The sequence below is a fragment of the Ictalurus punctatus genome, chromosome 7 (genome assembly GCF_001660625.3).
Source record: "Ictalurus punctatus breed USDA103 chromosome 7, Coco_2.0, whole genome shotgun sequence".
Lineage (NCBI taxonomy): Eukaryota > Metazoa > Chordata > Actinopteri > Siluriformes > Ictaluridae > Ictalurus > Ictalurus punctatus.
In genome coordinates this window covers 20,958,123-20,974,330 of record NC_030422.2, presented here as the reverse complement: position 1 = coordinate 20,974,330, position 16,208 = coordinate 20,958,123, and the positions used below count along the sequence as shown (strand labels likewise).

The 16,208-nt window shown below is 40.0% G+C and overlaps 1 protein-coding gene across 2 annotated transcripts in view; it reads left to right on the top strand.

Moving 5' to 3' along the window:
• The window catches only part of slc8a4b (solute carrier family 8 member 4b), a 66,222-nt gene that overhangs the window by 45,476 nt on the left and 4,538 nt on the right, over positions 1 to 16,208 (top strand). For both annotated transcript variants that reach the window (XM_053681762.1, XM_053681763.1), the window contains 3 exons: positions 13,280 to 13,386; positions 14,876 to 15,000; positions 16,103 to 16,202. In XM_053681762.1, the coding sequence (XP_053537737.1) occupies positions 13,280 to 13,386; positions 14,876 to 15,000; positions 16,103 to 16,202 (332 nt within the window). The remainder of the gene's footprint in view (positions 1 to 13,279; positions 13,387 to 14,875; positions 15,001 to 16,102; positions 16,203 to 16,208) is intronic.

The window sequence follows — 16,208 nt, the reverse complement described above, 5'->3', positions numbered from 1 at the left end:
GAAAAAAGTAGTGCAAAAATTGTCTGTAAACTATTGACTGTGATAGCAGCAATTGATTGTAGTAGCAGCAATAAGAATCATTATAACAAAGTGTCCAATAGGTGCAATTATAAAGTGTGGGTTATGAAGTGCTATTGGCCAGTGATGGATGTTCAATCGTAGCTGTTGGGAGGTTTAGATTTGTTCAGGCGAGTGTTGACAGGCAGCAGTGTGTTGAGCATTCTGACTTCCTCAGGGAAGTATCTGTTGCAGAGTCTTATGCTGGTGGCATAGATGCTCTGGTACCTTCTACAAGATGGCAGATAGGTGAAAAGTCCATGAGAGGGGTCGTCCACTCTGCTGGTGACATTAATACCAGTCTATTAACAACTCTTATTCATACCTAATATAGTATGTGCAGTATGATCAGTGGATGAAGCTGGCAGATTGACCGGAGCAGGGAAAGTGAAGTGGCAAAGCTTCAGCCAATCACATGCTCAGCTTCAGCTATAGCTTCATCATTTAAAGCAGGGGTCTGCAATATTATACACAAGGGGCTGTTGTGGTTTGTTATAACTAAAGCAGGAGCGAACCTGTTAGGACTGACTGGGACAGTGGTGGCTCAGTGGTTAAGGATTACTGTATTACCGCTCAGCAGTTTGTACGTTTGAATCCCAATACTGTAAACCTGCCACTGCTGGACTCTTGAGCAAGGCCCTTAACCCTCAACAGCTCAGCTCAATTATAAGTTGGTGCATATAAAAGCATCTGCTAAATATGTAAATGATTACACAAGTGGAAAATGGGTTCCTTGCTTAAATGAAACTGGAATGAAAGCCATTTGCAGATTATTTATAACTGATTGGGATTGAAGGGTTGAGAACAATAGAGCAGAGAGCTATGTTCATGACACCTGCTTGAAGCTATGCTATATGAATGTCTTATATAGCTTGGGGTTCCATTTGTGAAGCAGGTGTAACCACTGTAACCTATGCGTCCAGCACACAAGACGGATAGCCACTGCCATTGTGCCCTTGAGCTAAGCCTGTAACTCCTGTGGGACTGTCACTGTACTCAGCTGAATGATGACACTTGTGTGTAAATGACACAATCAGGTAAGTGCCATCGTGTCACAGAGCAGTGGGTGGGAAGGAAGTAAGTTCGAGGGTTTGAAATGCTGTCATGGAAGCGAAGGTAGCTTCTAGCAGGTCCCTTGTCATCCCTTAGACAGACAGGAAGGGGTTTGAAGTGTACAGCGAGTTCTGCTGGGATTCTGGTATTTAGGCAGAATTGTGCACCATTGCAACAGAAACCTGACTCCTCTGGAGGACGACTCCATAATAGGAAAAGACAGGAAAATACAAGATGTGTGATTAGTCACCAGGAACACGCTGCTTACCGAGCTAAAATACAATACCTGCCAGCTTTACTATCCATCAACCAACCTTCTAATTATCTAGTCCCTACTTATTTGATTGTGACTGACATTGAAGTTATTTGTCTGTTTCACTCTGTGAGCAGTTGCTACTTGCTGTCTTAGTGGGGAACTATAGTGGTTTGAATGTAACATTCAGTCTGTGGCTAAGGGTGTGTCTGCAGAGCTGTATTTTTGGAATTATATTATGCAAGTTATACTTAAGCCTTATAGCTGCTTTCACTTTCTTCTCAAGCCTCCAAACTCCTTCTATTATGAGATTAAAGTAGCTTAATTATCAAGACAGAGACAAGTGTTGATGAGGCAGGGTTTTCATATATTTTTAAATGGCAGACCTTTCCATGCATGTGTGAGTGAGTGTGTAGATGTGTGTTGGGGGTGAGCTGGATTCAAACAGACAGTGGATACTGGCAGCAGCAAGAATAAAGGAGAGAGTGGCACTGTAGATTAGGAGAGTGACAGAAATAGAGCAAGGATGTGCATTTCAAGAGGAATGTATTAGGATCTTAAGGGTGATATGACATTCTTTTCAGACATTGTTGTGTTATTTCTGAATACCCATGAAAACCCATTTTCTGGTTTTATTCTGAAAACCATGTCTATGAACAGCGGATAGACAATGAATAAAGATCCTTTCAAAATGTTCACATTTTGTTGTGTCAAATGGGACTTGCTTTTCTTGATCGAAACCACACAGTATACCAATGCTATGAATTCATTGTATTTTGGGAAAAAGAGAGAGAGAGAGAATTTAACTGACAGAACTGAAATGTCCTAATTTCTTACGTATTCACCCCCAGAGTCAGTATTTGGTAGAGGCATCTTTGGGAGCAACTACAGCTAACAGTCTTTTGGGGTATTTCTCCAAAGGATATCACAGTGGGATTTGGAGATTTTCCTCCACTCTTTGCAGAACTGTTCAAGCTGGGAGAGGTTAGTTGATTTTCACTGATGGACCGCAACCTTTTGGTTATAGAACTTTAATTAGATTTAGGGCAGGGCTTTGACTAGGTCACTTCAGACCATCCACCTTGTTCCTAGCAAGCCACTCCATGGTAGCTTTGTCTTTATGCTTGGGATCATTGTCCTGTTGAAATATGAATTTCCAACCTTATTTAGAAATTTGGCAGATTTTATCAGGTTGTTCCCCAGATTCTTCCTGTAGGTGAGAAATATCCCCACAACATAATGCTTCCACCACCATGCTTCACAGTAAGGATGGTGTTGTTTTGTAATGGCCATATTGGCTTTCATGCCAAAAAGTTCTACTTTGGTTTCATCTGGCCACAAAACCTTCTGCCAGTTTGCTGCAGGATCCTTCAGGTGTCTTTTTGCAAACTTCATATGGGACTCCAGATGGACCCTCCCATATAGACCAGATGTATGCAATATCTTTGATATTGTTCTGTGGGCATGTTTTCCTCTGTTGGCTATGAAATCCTGTAGGTCTTTCCATTTGGCAGAAGAAGACTTGAATTGAAGTGTCTTTTTCCTGGTCGTCTAGTTATGACGGACACCCAGATTTTAACAGATTGTGGGTGGTGCCATGCACTTTCCACTTCTTAACGTATGAATGGGTCTGTAAGTGTGCATTTGATTGTGCCCTGCGATGGACTGGCACCCTGTCCAGGGTGTACCCCGCCTTGTGCCCGATGCTCCCTGGGATAGTCTCCAGGTTCCCCATGACCCCGAAAAGGAGTAAGCGGTAGAAGATGGATGGATTGATGAAAGTTGTTGTTGTGTCGTCGTCGCCCCCCCCAAAAGACTGGTTTATGAATAAACCATTACAAGCTATGACGTTATAGGAAAATACTTAACAGCAGGATGGAGTGAAGTGGCATTAATGAAGTTATTCCATGAAGTTTTATTAATGAAAAAATAATGCATTGTATCTTTTTTTAAACAGTTTATAGTTAGTCACTGAATGCAGTATCACTGACATTTTAGCAGCTATAAACAATCATTCCCTCATCAGACTCTCCTTTTACCTCTCTTGATGTTAATAATATTTAAAAAAAAAGAAAAAAAAAGAAAAAGAAACTTCAGCTTGTTATGTTACAGAGAAAGTCCTCTGTCCTCAAAACTTAATACTGACTGTTACAAAGAGCTGACACCGGAGACATGCTAAATAAACAATATACATGTTAAATAAATGCCTCCTTACAGAAAGCTACAAGAGTCTACACTACAGTTTATCAACTTGGAAGATTGTAAAGTAACTATCACTTACCCTGCTGAATTAGATATAAGCATGCTCAACAAAAGAGGTGTATGTTTCACATAAATATAAGCAGGCATCTTTGAAATCAGTGGTTTTACTCTAGACATTTTTGTATAAAAAAAAATAGCTTCCTGGAGGAGTGTAACTTCAGCCAAAATACATATGGTAGTGTGTCAGCTTTGTGTAAAGCTGCAAACTATTCAAAATATCTTTTTGTTTGTGCTGATGTGAAATAGAAATGGCTCACGCAGCATGCCCACTATTAGTATAGCAGCACTGTAACCATAAGGTCTGCATTGCATTGATTATTATCTAGCTATCTATATTAGAATTCTTTCTCGATATATATATATATATATATATATATATATATATATATATATATATATATATATATATATATATATATATGGCAGGGAGGAGGGTTAGCTTAGCTTTGGCTTCAGAGACAGAAGATTTAAGAGCAGGAAAAGCTTCTGCAACTGTACAGCTTTTACTGTAGGTAATGTAAGACTTTCACATCTGATACCAATGTCCCAAATTAATAAAGAATTTACAATGAAGTACTGGCTGTGATTAGGCATAATATAAATCTGCTCATAATCGCTCATTAGCAAGATTCATATTTCCACCTGCATTTTCCCCTCCTTCTTTTCACTTGAGCTGTGACCTGATTAGTCAGATGAAAAAAAAAAAAACACACACACTTGAGATCACTCAGCACTTCTGAAAAGTTTTTGAAAGGTGTTCTGCTCTGAGGGAATAAGTGTGAGCAGCAGCAGTCACATTCTAACCACCATATTACTTATTACTGTTTTCCATAGGACAACGTGCAAAATGTGCTCGTGGGGGAAAAAAACCAGACTAATGTGTGAGCACAGCTTAACTTCTTGCTGTGCGCACCCAAGTAGAAGGACATGTCATTTTGATTTTGTTGTGACTTTGCTTGCGAGCAGTAGGGTGTTGCTAAGCTATGTTTAACTTCACTTAAATTGTCCTTGCTTGTGCTGTATGTTAATTTCAGCCATGGGACGATCACAATGAATATTTAAATGTATTTCTCATGTGACAGTCTGTGGTTCTAAATGCTGCTTAGAGAAGAAAAGCCACCTGGTACAGACTTCACATTTGCTTAATACTTCAGAAATGAACTAATCTGTAAAAGCATGGAAACGACAAGAAAAGGCAGTTTTCTGTTAGGACTGTTACAGAGGGGGGCCTGAACACATGCAGCTTTCATGTAGTGACCAGGTGGTGGATCGTGCTTATCGATTAGTTCTTACTGATGTGTGCTAAATCGATAAAGTTGACAGAAACTCAGGAAGTGAGTACTAGAGTTGGGTGTGTTTGTGTGTATGTGTGTGTACATGTGTTTATATGTGTGACAGAGCCAGAGAGAGAAAGAGGTGTTAGTAAGCAGCAGGATTGGAGATGTGGTGTGATTAAAATTGATGAGAGATTAAGATAGAGAGAGAGTTGCGAGAGGAAAGCCGATGCCCAGGCCAACTGTTGGTATGGTGAGGAAGATGGCCTGTGGACGCTGCTGACAGCTTGGCACTTTGCAAGACGCTGCCACGAGCATGACCTCAGTCAATCACACGTTCACCTTCAGCTCCTGATGAGACATCTCTATGAAATACTGTGAGAGCTTTGGGTCAGACTGCCAACCATGCAAAATATTTTTCAGCACATAAAACATTTATAAGCAAGAAGGGTTGAATAGCTAATGAGAGAGGAAAAAAGTGAAAGGGCAAGAGAGAGAGGGAGAGAGAGGGAGAGAGGGAGAGCGAGAGTGAGTGATGTGGTTGTTTAAACATACATGAAGACACAAAAAAGAATTGGGTATATTATAGATGGCAAGTGAGGAAGAGCAAACTAGATTCTCATAGAACAAAAGGAAGATGGATAAAGCAGTATAAATGTTTAATGAAAAAGAAAAAATATGAAATTCAACATTTAAGCCAATGAGTTGAATTTTTTTTTTCTATAAAGAAAAAAAAATGTCCATATCTTTGGATTTTCTATAATATAAGTGACCATCTCTTTATGGATATGTTTCTGACAACCTTGTCTCACATTTTGCGTGACTCAACTTATATTAAAGGTTTGAAAAATTGTAGTTGCTGGTATGATTAGGGATGATACCATTTCTCAGGACATTGTATATGTGAATGAAATTCAGCCACATCATCCATGTTGGTTAGAATTGTATGATAATAGACATTTTAAGAGGAACATACAGAAATTAGGAATAGGGGGATTTTTGTATTTTTTTGAAAACCTTTTCTAAATATTTATCTCAGCTCAACGATATAACACTATTTCAAACCATTTCAGTTAGAAATCTTTCCTGTGGTGTTGGTGACACTCTTTCACACAATGTGGATGTGTGTTCCTCTTCAGGTCTTAAGGTGTGATCTTCAGATTATCCCAAGATACAGTCAGAGAGCCATTGTTAAACCAAAACCTCTAACCTTTAACTGTTCAGCTACATGATTGAACTGTTCATTTGTATTAGGGCTATATATGGGGATGCTATATAATATCCTCATGGGGTTGAATGTTTAGTCAATCCTTGATTAAACATAAGTCCACATCAAAATGAAATTGATAACTGTTGAAAACACTGATCTCCAGGTTAATATTAAATATTAAATCTTGCTATTCAGGGACTCCCGAGTAGCACAACAGAAAAAAGTGTTCGCCCAGAAAGCACAGCCAGTTCTGTTTCTTTGGCTCACAGCCACTGTGGCATCTTCGGCACTCGAAATCCCCCACTGGTGACACAGCTATCCATGGCCTGGAGCCAAGAGAGCAAAATTGGCCATGCTCTCTGGGTGAGAAGATTGTCATACACGCTCTCCTCTGTCGATCACAGTGACACTTGTCAATTGCTGTTGTCTGTGAGCTCATGCATGCAGAAGAGGGCAGATAGCACATTCCTCCAAGTGTGTCACACTATGCTGTGACAGAGTCTGAGCAGCAGTTTGAAAAGATGCGGTTGGCTGGCTTCGTGTATCTCGAAGAAGCATGTGTTCGTCTTCACTCTCCCCGGTTGGTGGATGTATGAGAGGGGAGAACTGGCTGTTCGGGGCAATTGGCAGGTGACAAAACTGGGGAGAAAAAATGAGGAGGTGAAATAGCTTGCCATATAGACTCAGTTAACAAAGGAAAGTTACTTTGTTAATGTTACTTATGGTGTATTAAGGCCATTGTTCAGGGTTTGTTCATCTTAACTAACCAGATAATATCAGTTAAGGAAACTTTAATGTAAACGTTACTGCTTTTGTCAATTTTGATGTCTCATAATACATTAAGTGAGTATGTTAAGTGACATATTATATTAACATAAGGTTGTGTTATGACACTTACATTACATTACATTAGAATGTCATGACTTTGTGCACTTATATTATGTTCCAATAGTTATATTCCAATTAAGCTGACTTTGAAAGTGATGTCACTTCATTACCATTGTACAGTGAACTAGTCTCATGAACATAAATCAGTCTAGGCAGTGTTATATCTCCTTGAAATGTGAAGGATCTGGAGAGATTCTGTATGGAGGAATGGTCTCAGATCCTTTGCCATGTATTCTCCAACCACATCAGGCATTATAGGAGAAGACTCTGAACTGTTATCTTGGCAAAGAGAGGGAGCACAAAGTATTGACTAAAATGGTGCCAATAATTGTTGCGCACTTATATTTAACAATTAATTTTTTTCATAAACCTGTGTTGTGTTTGCAAATTGTTTAATATCCATGGGAGCAGAGTATTTTTGAACGTTTTTCAACAAAAGATCAAAAGGTTAAACAATAAAGACAAATTTTCACAGTCTTCTTTGCTCATATTTACCAAAGGATGCCAATATTAATGGCGAGCACTGTATGGTTGCATGTTGCATCACATATATGCATCTTCCAAATGAATATCTAAAATAGTGCAGAGAGAACCCCTGGATATGAGGGAGAGAAATTTGAGACAACTGCATTGCATATAAAACTAATCTTGCTGTACTGCTTTAGGCATTCTCTAACCATCTTACACGCCACAGGACTGTGTGCGTGGCGTTCACACATTACTATATAAATTTTTTAGATGGTTTCTCTCTCTGTCTTTCTCTCTCTCTCTCTCTCTCTCTCTGTCTGTCTCACCACATAGTATAATGTAGTGAAGCATTGAATGCATGAGTATGTAGTTTTCATGGACTGGATATTAAGACACAGACAAGAATGGAGATGTATCCAGAATGGGGGACAGGGCTAGAGACTTCCATGTTATTTGCAGTTGATGTTCTTTTGACAGCATGTGGACTGGATCTCCTTTATGCACTCGATCCTCACTGCTAAGTATTTGTGTGCTGGGGATGAAAATCAGCACCAAGGCCAAGGTTCTCTCCCAGAAAAGAGCGGGGTTCTCCATTGAGGTGAAGGGAGAGACCTTGCCCCTGGTGTAGTAGTTTAAGTATCTTGGGATCTTCTTCACAAGTGACGATCAGGTCAACAGCAGCAGGGTAACAGTCGCTGTACCGGTCTGTGTTGGTGAAGCAGAAGCTGTGGTCCGTCTATGACATCTATGATCACAAGCTGTTGCTAGTGACTGTAAGAAAAAAGATTGCGAGTAATGAGGTGCCTTGGCAAGGTTGCTGGACTTACTTCCATTATTGGGTGAGGAGCTTGGAGTAGAGCCATTGCTCATGCAAAATGTGATGAGCCAGTTGAGCTGGTCCAGGTCCTCTATAAGGATACACCCTGGTTGGCTCCCACTAGACAGAAAAACCCAGGACCTGATAGCAGATGATATCTCATAGTTGACTTAGGAACACGTGTGGATCTGCTTGTAAAAGCTTGAATCTTTAGTCAGGGATAGACACATCTGAGCTGACCTTCTCAGCCCATTATCACCATCACCCCCACAGGAAAAGCAGAAGGAAATGAATGAATAATGCATCAAATTGAATTTACACGACAAACAACAGGAATGATAAAACATGGTGGCACAGTGGCTCTCTGAGGGACAACAATCCTCTGCGTTTTGCCAACACGTGCTACATCAGAGACATGTCACACCAACGCAGCCTAAGACCTCATAAACATACACTTCTACCCTCACCATGCCCCACCGCAGAGAGAGATAGCGTGTCTGTGGTTTATTTGCTGTGTGTGTGTGTGTGTACATGCGTGTATATGTGTGTGCACGGGCGGGAGCAGGTGGTGGATTTTGGAGAAAATGAGCAGCTCATAAATGATAGATTTCTCAGACCCTTTGCTTAGATGCAGTCTCATTTGACTTTTTTTCTTTGCATCTCTCTGTCCATATACATGCACATAACGAGGCAAAACAAATACGCAGTTTCATCTGAACGGACAGATAATCTGCGATCTGTCTATACACACACACACACACTTAGATGATGTCTCTGCCTAGATTTATGGTTATTAGTGGAGCATTTGCATGATTATATATACAGTACATTTGCATGATTAGATGATTAATGCTGTTTAGTCTATGTACTTCTAGAAATGATTGTGTGTGTGTATGTGTGTGTGTGTGACAATGATAAGATTTTGTCGAAAAAACAAACCTACTTACATACTTTACAGAGGCTTTAGTGTTGAGTGTATGTGTGTGTGAGAGAAAGCGAGAGATATGTCTCTATACACTCCAGCCTCTATTAGCTGTACTTTGGCATTATCAGTCAAGCCAGTTCAGAGATAAGAGACTGTATAAAGTTAACTTTTGAGTCTCTGTGTGTGTGTGTTTGTTTACATGTTGCAAGCTGCCTGTTTGAGTGCGCTTTCAGAAGGCTTTCACTCTCGCTCTGTCTCCAGCAGTGGCATCGATTCTACATTGGCACCCTTAAGCGAGAGCTTGTTACCCCTGCTACTTTAAGGACCTTTGGTTTGATTTAATGCCACTCTAAGTGGATGACTTTTGAAAATGGCTTTCTTTGGATGCAAAAACACTCTCAGAAATGAGAAGCGTTTGTCACTGGTGCTTTAAGAGATGCACGAACAGCACTCTCTGACCAGCAGGAGCTGTTCGAGTTCAGGTGTCCGTGCATAGTAATAAATCTCTGGCCATATGCTCTTTATAGACACCACACCCTATGATGAAATCTCTGTAGCCTTCTCTGTGTGTGTGTGTGTGTGTGTGTAAGTGTGTGCATATACGATTGTCAGACAGAGTGGAAGAAGGATAAAGACAGAACAGACAAGATCTTAATTGTGCAGCTGGATTGTTTTCAAGAAGGCGGGCAGGAAAATCGAATAAGAGACATGGGGGATGGAATAGAGGGGAGTGAGAAATGATGAAAGAGAGAAAACAAGAGGAATAATAGTGGAAGGAATGAGACCATGTGAGCGATAGGAGGAAAACACATTTTCAATTGTAGCATATAAATAATATGAAGTAATGGCATGTCAGTCTCCCCGACTCTCTGTAAAAGAACTGGAAGAAAAACAATATATAATAAAAAATACACATATGCAGTATGTTATCTGAAAACGAGACACACCATGCCCGGACAGAGGAAGAAAATTAAGTAATAGAACGAAAGCAATAAAATGGTAAAAGCGACATTTGTCAGGAGTGTTGGATTATTGCTTCGGGAAAAAAAGGTTCTTATGAAGGACTTTATGACTTTGTTTCAGTACTCCTTTTTAACATAACCTCATCAACGTGCGCTATCCATTTCAATCTCCAACTCCATATCCATTACCCTGTTAACTCAAGTGAAGTTTGTTAGATGACCCCTTGGAGGGGTGAGGAAATAAGTCAACAAGTCAACAGGCTCAGAACTTACTCAGAAATAGCTGCAATAATATGAAAATTCATTTCCGGTTCTGAAAAAAAAAAAAAGGCTGACAAAACTGTGTATAAGGGTAAGCCTGAGTAATAAATTAATCAAATGCTTCAATTCATTATATATAAAAAAAAAATAGAAAAAATTTAATTCATATATTAAAACATAATATTTTATTTGCTATTTACAATCAAGGCTTTATGTAATAATCTACTCTATCTGTTCAACATGACAGACATGTTTATGTATCTTTGTTTGCTTTGCTAGCTAGCTTGTTTGTGTTTGTGTAGCGAATGATTTGATCTATATATTTAATAGACATACAGTACTGTGCAAAAGTTTTAGGCACATGCAAAGAAATGCTGTAGAGGAAATATACCTTCAATATAATGAAATTAAATGTTTCTACATTTAAAACAAAAAATACCGTAAAGTGCAGTAAACAGTGGTAAATGAAACAAAGTCAATATTTGGTGTGACAAAAAAAATAAAACTAAAAATACTAGACTCCGGTACAAAGAAAGTTTGTACAAAAAAAAAGAAGAGTGCCTGAACTTTTGCACAGTACTATATATTTAAGGTGTCAGGCTTACAAGATACAATAACATTTACAACCCTGCTGAAACAAAACAATAGAAACCATCACAGAAATTCTAATGGTTTCCATTACAAATACCATTACAAACCATCAGCTAACCATTATAACCATTACTATTATTGGTCCTTAATGGTATTCACTAGACATAGCATGCCACCAATAAAAGGCAACAAATTATCAGTGGAGACCTAAAGGGACCATTACAGTTTCCATTAAAACCAACACAATTTCTATTATAACCATTAAAACCATAGCAAATTCTATGATGGTTTCTATTGTTTTTTTGTTTTTTTCTTAAAGGGATCTTAAGAGTCTTTATTTTTTAAAAACAGGCAAACAAATAAAACAATGTAGAGTAGAAACAGAGTCAAGAAACAGACAGAAGTCAGGCGATATGCAAACAGCATTATTTGGGCAAAAGACAAAGGCATAAACCAGGAACCAGAAACCAATTTGTAACCATAAACACAATCGCAAGAGAACATAAGACACTGAGAATATATAGGCTGCGTCTGAAATCACGTATTATTTCCGTACCTACTGCATTCGATTCAGTACCTACTGCTCGGCTGTTGATATAGTACGTTCTGATCGGTATAAGTGTGTACTATGAATACATCCACCATATTGGCATTGTCATGTGATCTACAATTTCAGAGGAGCTGACGCGCTGCCTTCCGCCATTTTTGATTCGGGCAGCTCTTCTGCGCCAGTCCCGTTGCATTATGGGATATCGCAGTATCCACTGATCCGGGTATTTCTCGCCTACTGTTTTATGAATACTGAGCTGTCGAACATGCTGCTCCTTTTCGCCCACTGTATAGTAGGGTAGTAGGAATATTCAGACACAGCCCTATACGTCACAATGTGTTGTAGTGAAGTGAGTACTTGTATACTGTGGCTGTGATTGGCTGTGCATGATTAGAATGAAGGTGAATGTGAACGTGGAAGAATTTGTGATGGCTGTTCAGTGCTGTAATCCTCGGCTTTGTTTATGAGCCACTCTGTGGTGAACTCTTTTTCCCCCCTTCATCGCTCATTCTGGCTTTATTGAGTAAGCTTCTCCAATTCAGTTTTCTAACCTGATTTTAATTGAATATGGATTAATGACGAGGTAGCACAGTGATGGTAGAGTTGCGATCGAATAAGCAAAGATTTCACTGTGGGGACATTTGGCTCCGCAGAAAGACTTTATTTTTCCCTTTGATATTGTTCCTGTGATGTTTGTAGTAGTGTGTATATGAGTGTGTGTATGTGTGTGTGTAAGAGACAAAACATGATAAGTTCTAGTTTAGTTTCTACAGCTGACTTTTGTTACTTTGTCCTTGTTCTCTCATATTCTGTGTGTGACAAGACACAAAGCATAATATGTTCTAGTTTATATAGCTGACTTCCACACCTTTGCCATTGTGTATGTGTGTGTGTGTGTGTGTATATGTGTATCCTCAGTTATTTCGTTTCTCTCTTCCTCTTTTACTCATTTAATCTGTTTCCTCTTCCTCTTGTCACTAGTGGATCTTGAACATTGAGCTGCACACTTTTCTCCTTGAGCCAGTTTCTCTCGTACACTCAGTCATTATCTCTTCTCTCTCCTTAAGTAGCTTTCAATCTGTTGACTGCACTTTCTGGTGCAGATGTGCCTCTGAGAGTTGTTTCTTTGCGTGTGTGTGTGTGTGTGTGTGTGTGTGTGTGTGTGTGTGTGTGTGTGTGTGTGTATGACGTGCAAGTGTAAATCTTTGATGCATTATTGTGAACAAAATGGCGGGGTAAGTTATGCATGAATACATTCTATGATTGGTTAGCACATTCGCCTCACGGGTCCGGGGTTCGATTCCCGCCAGGGCCATGTGTGTGCAGAGTTTGCATGTTCTCCCCGTGCTGCGGGGGTTTCCTCCGGGTACTCCGGTTTCCTCCCCCAGTCCAAAGACATGCATGGTAGGTTGATTGGCGTGTCTAAAGTGCCCGTATTGTATGAATGGGTGTGTGAATGTGTATGTGATTGTGCCCTGTGATGGACTGGCACCCTGTCCAGGGTGTACCCCGCCTTGTGCCCGATGCTCCCTGGGATAGGCTCCAGGTTCCCCCGCGACCCTGATGAAGGAGTAAGCAGTAGAAGATGGATGGATGGATGGACATTCTATGATTGGTGGATGAAGTGTGTTGTTACCATCAGCTCAGGTCTGTTGTATAACTGAGACAGACACACGCAAAATACGATCTCTGTTCTGTCTGTTTACAGGAAGATTATTGAAGTGAAGATCATTGATGATGAGGAGTATGAGAAAAACAAAATCTTCACGGTTGAATTGGGCGAGCCTGTTCTCCTGGAGATTGGACAGAAACATGGTAAAATTGTGTGTGTGAGTTTGTATCGGTGTGTGTACCTTAGTACTAGGGGTGAGCGATATGTAAGGAATAAAGCATAAAGGGACGTGCTGTTGTATGAAAATTACAGATAATGAATAACGGGGTGGTGTGATGCGATGGGATGCAAATGGATGTTACCGCCCCAAAGTTTTTAGTTTATTAAGTTTATTACTTTCCTATAATTGTACATCTTTGAGTGTTTTATTCCTCTTACACCACAGCAATTTGCCGTTTCAATTTTTCCATTAATTAAATAAGGTCATACTTTTTATCCATTTATAGTTACACTTACATTACATTTATAGTTACACATACACTTACGAAATGTGCAGCATCCATGTACATTCTTTTGTTACTATAGAAATGATAGTGTATTAATATTAACCTGTGACTTGTCTTGCAGCTAGAACTACGTGTTATAGAGAATCTGTCCTTCTGACCAATCAGAAATGAGAATTCAACAGCTCTATGGTATTAACAAAAATATCACTTCCCAGTATTCGCAGTGGAATTGGCCGGTAATATAAAAGTACTGACAATACTCACCATAAATTCAGAAATGATGTACTATATCAATCACAATATCAATATATATCACGCCGCCCAACCCTACTCAGTACAGGACACAATTCTTACTCCAAATAGCGCTTACTCATGTTCTCTCTTTTGTAGAAGGAACGTCAAAATCTTCTAATATAATCACCAACATTAATGACCATCAAACCTCAGACACGCACTAGAGCCTTAACACATGCACTGTAGAGACCCTCGCTAATGAGATGACACTCATTAGCTAACATCTACCACAGGAAGTGTCCCAAGGATCGATATCACCATCCTGTCCACACTGTGTGTGCAAAGTGTTAGTGTTTACAGTACATTCACAGGAAACCAGGCATTACGCCTTACATTCAGTTTAATACAAGCTGCACAAGCCAGATTTATAAAGAGAGAGAGAGAGAGAGAGGCAGAGAGAGAGCGAGAGTATGACAGCTGTAGAAATCAAATGAAGAGTGATTTTGACAGAAGGAAATTACATTTCTGATTTATCTTAGTTCACTTTTGACATAATATCATCTTCAGAGCAGATGTTTATGGTGAGTAAAAGGTGCAGACATCTAGCTGTAAGCAAATTTGCTACCTCCGTGAAATGATTGGCTGCCACAGGATCAGCTAGAGCAAATGTAGTGACTGTAGGCTATCACCTTGCTTTAGTGTTAATTACATAGCCTGTCCTGGCACGGCCTCTTCATTCCCACACCTTATTCTGGGATTCAGTTAACACCACGAGTCTCCTGAGATTTATTTAACTCCTGTGCTTTGGGAGCTAAAAGGAGACATGTGCCTCTCTGTTAGCCAATTTCTTTCTTATCAGTCACTGTCTGTCTCTGTCTCTGTCTGTCTCTGTCTCTGTCTGTCTCTGTCTGTCTGTGTGTCTGTCTCTCTCTCTCGCTCTCTCTCTCTCTAGGGGACTCCAATGAGAAAAAGCCCGCAGTAGGAGCAGAGGACGAAGAGGTTGCTAAGATGGGATGTCCCAGTCTAGGAGACCACAGCAGGCTGGAAGTGGTGATTGAGGAATCCTATGAGTTTAAGGTAACAATAACAAATGTTAAGGAAATTCCAGCATGTCTCAGCAGTGTGAGTAATCTATCACACAGCACATTACATTTCTCTGCTTTTGGAGAATATTTTTGACAGAATTATTGATTCTGTATTATTTTCTCATATCTATCCATCAATGCTCTGTCATGTGTACCCCAACAAGCCAGAAAGACATCCTCGTTCAGACAATAATTCGTGGTATACTGTAGCTTGAGCAACACATGAGGAATGGGCTTTCTCAGCATTGCTCTAGAGGCTATCACTTCACCACTGTTACAATACACCATTAGGCAGATTCACAACATGCACACGGGTTGTTACATTTTTATGAAAAATAAATAATAAATCAGGAGGTATATTTCCAAATTTCTAGAAGAATGCCACCAATTGATAGGAAAATAATAAACTAAAATATGAGAGAGCAGAATACTCCTCTGCATGCAACATTGTACAAAATATTGAGCCAGGGGCCATGGTAGCTTAGTGGTTAGCACGTTTGGCTCACACCCCTGGGGTTGGGGGTTTGAATCTCAACTCCACCCTGTGTGCATGTTCTCTGTATGCTTCAGGGGTTTCCTCCGGGTACTCCGGTTTCCTCCCCCCGTCCAAAGACATGCATTGTAGGCTGATTGACATTTACAAATTGTCCGTATCGTGTGAATGTGTGTGCTGTTGCGCCCTTTGGTATTGTGCCCAACGCTTTGGCAGCCCATCCAATGGTTTGGTGCCCTGAGTTCCCTGGGATAGATTCCCTCATGACCCTGTGTAGGATAAGCGATACAGAACATGGATGGATGGATTCTAGCGCCACATTTAACAGATTCAGTGTGAACCAGCAGGCTTTTTACAGACTTTTTATATTTATCCAATATGATAATTATAAGTCCAAACTGCATCATTATGCTTCCAGATCCACTTTGTTCTGCCATCTGTGAATATCACATTTACTTCCTAGATATTAGGAAGTCTAAAGTCCCATTGTATTTTAACATCATTAGATTGTCATGTTATTGATCTGAAATGTTACTGTTTAATATGTAAAATGTACTTTGTGTGTGTGTGTGTGTGTGTGTGTATGTGTGTGTGTGTGTAGAGCACAGTAGATAAGCTCATTAAAAAGACCAATCTGGCTCTGGTAGTTGGAAGCAGCAGCTGGAGGGAGCAGTTTGTCAGCGCGGTTACTGTGAGCGCAGGTAGGC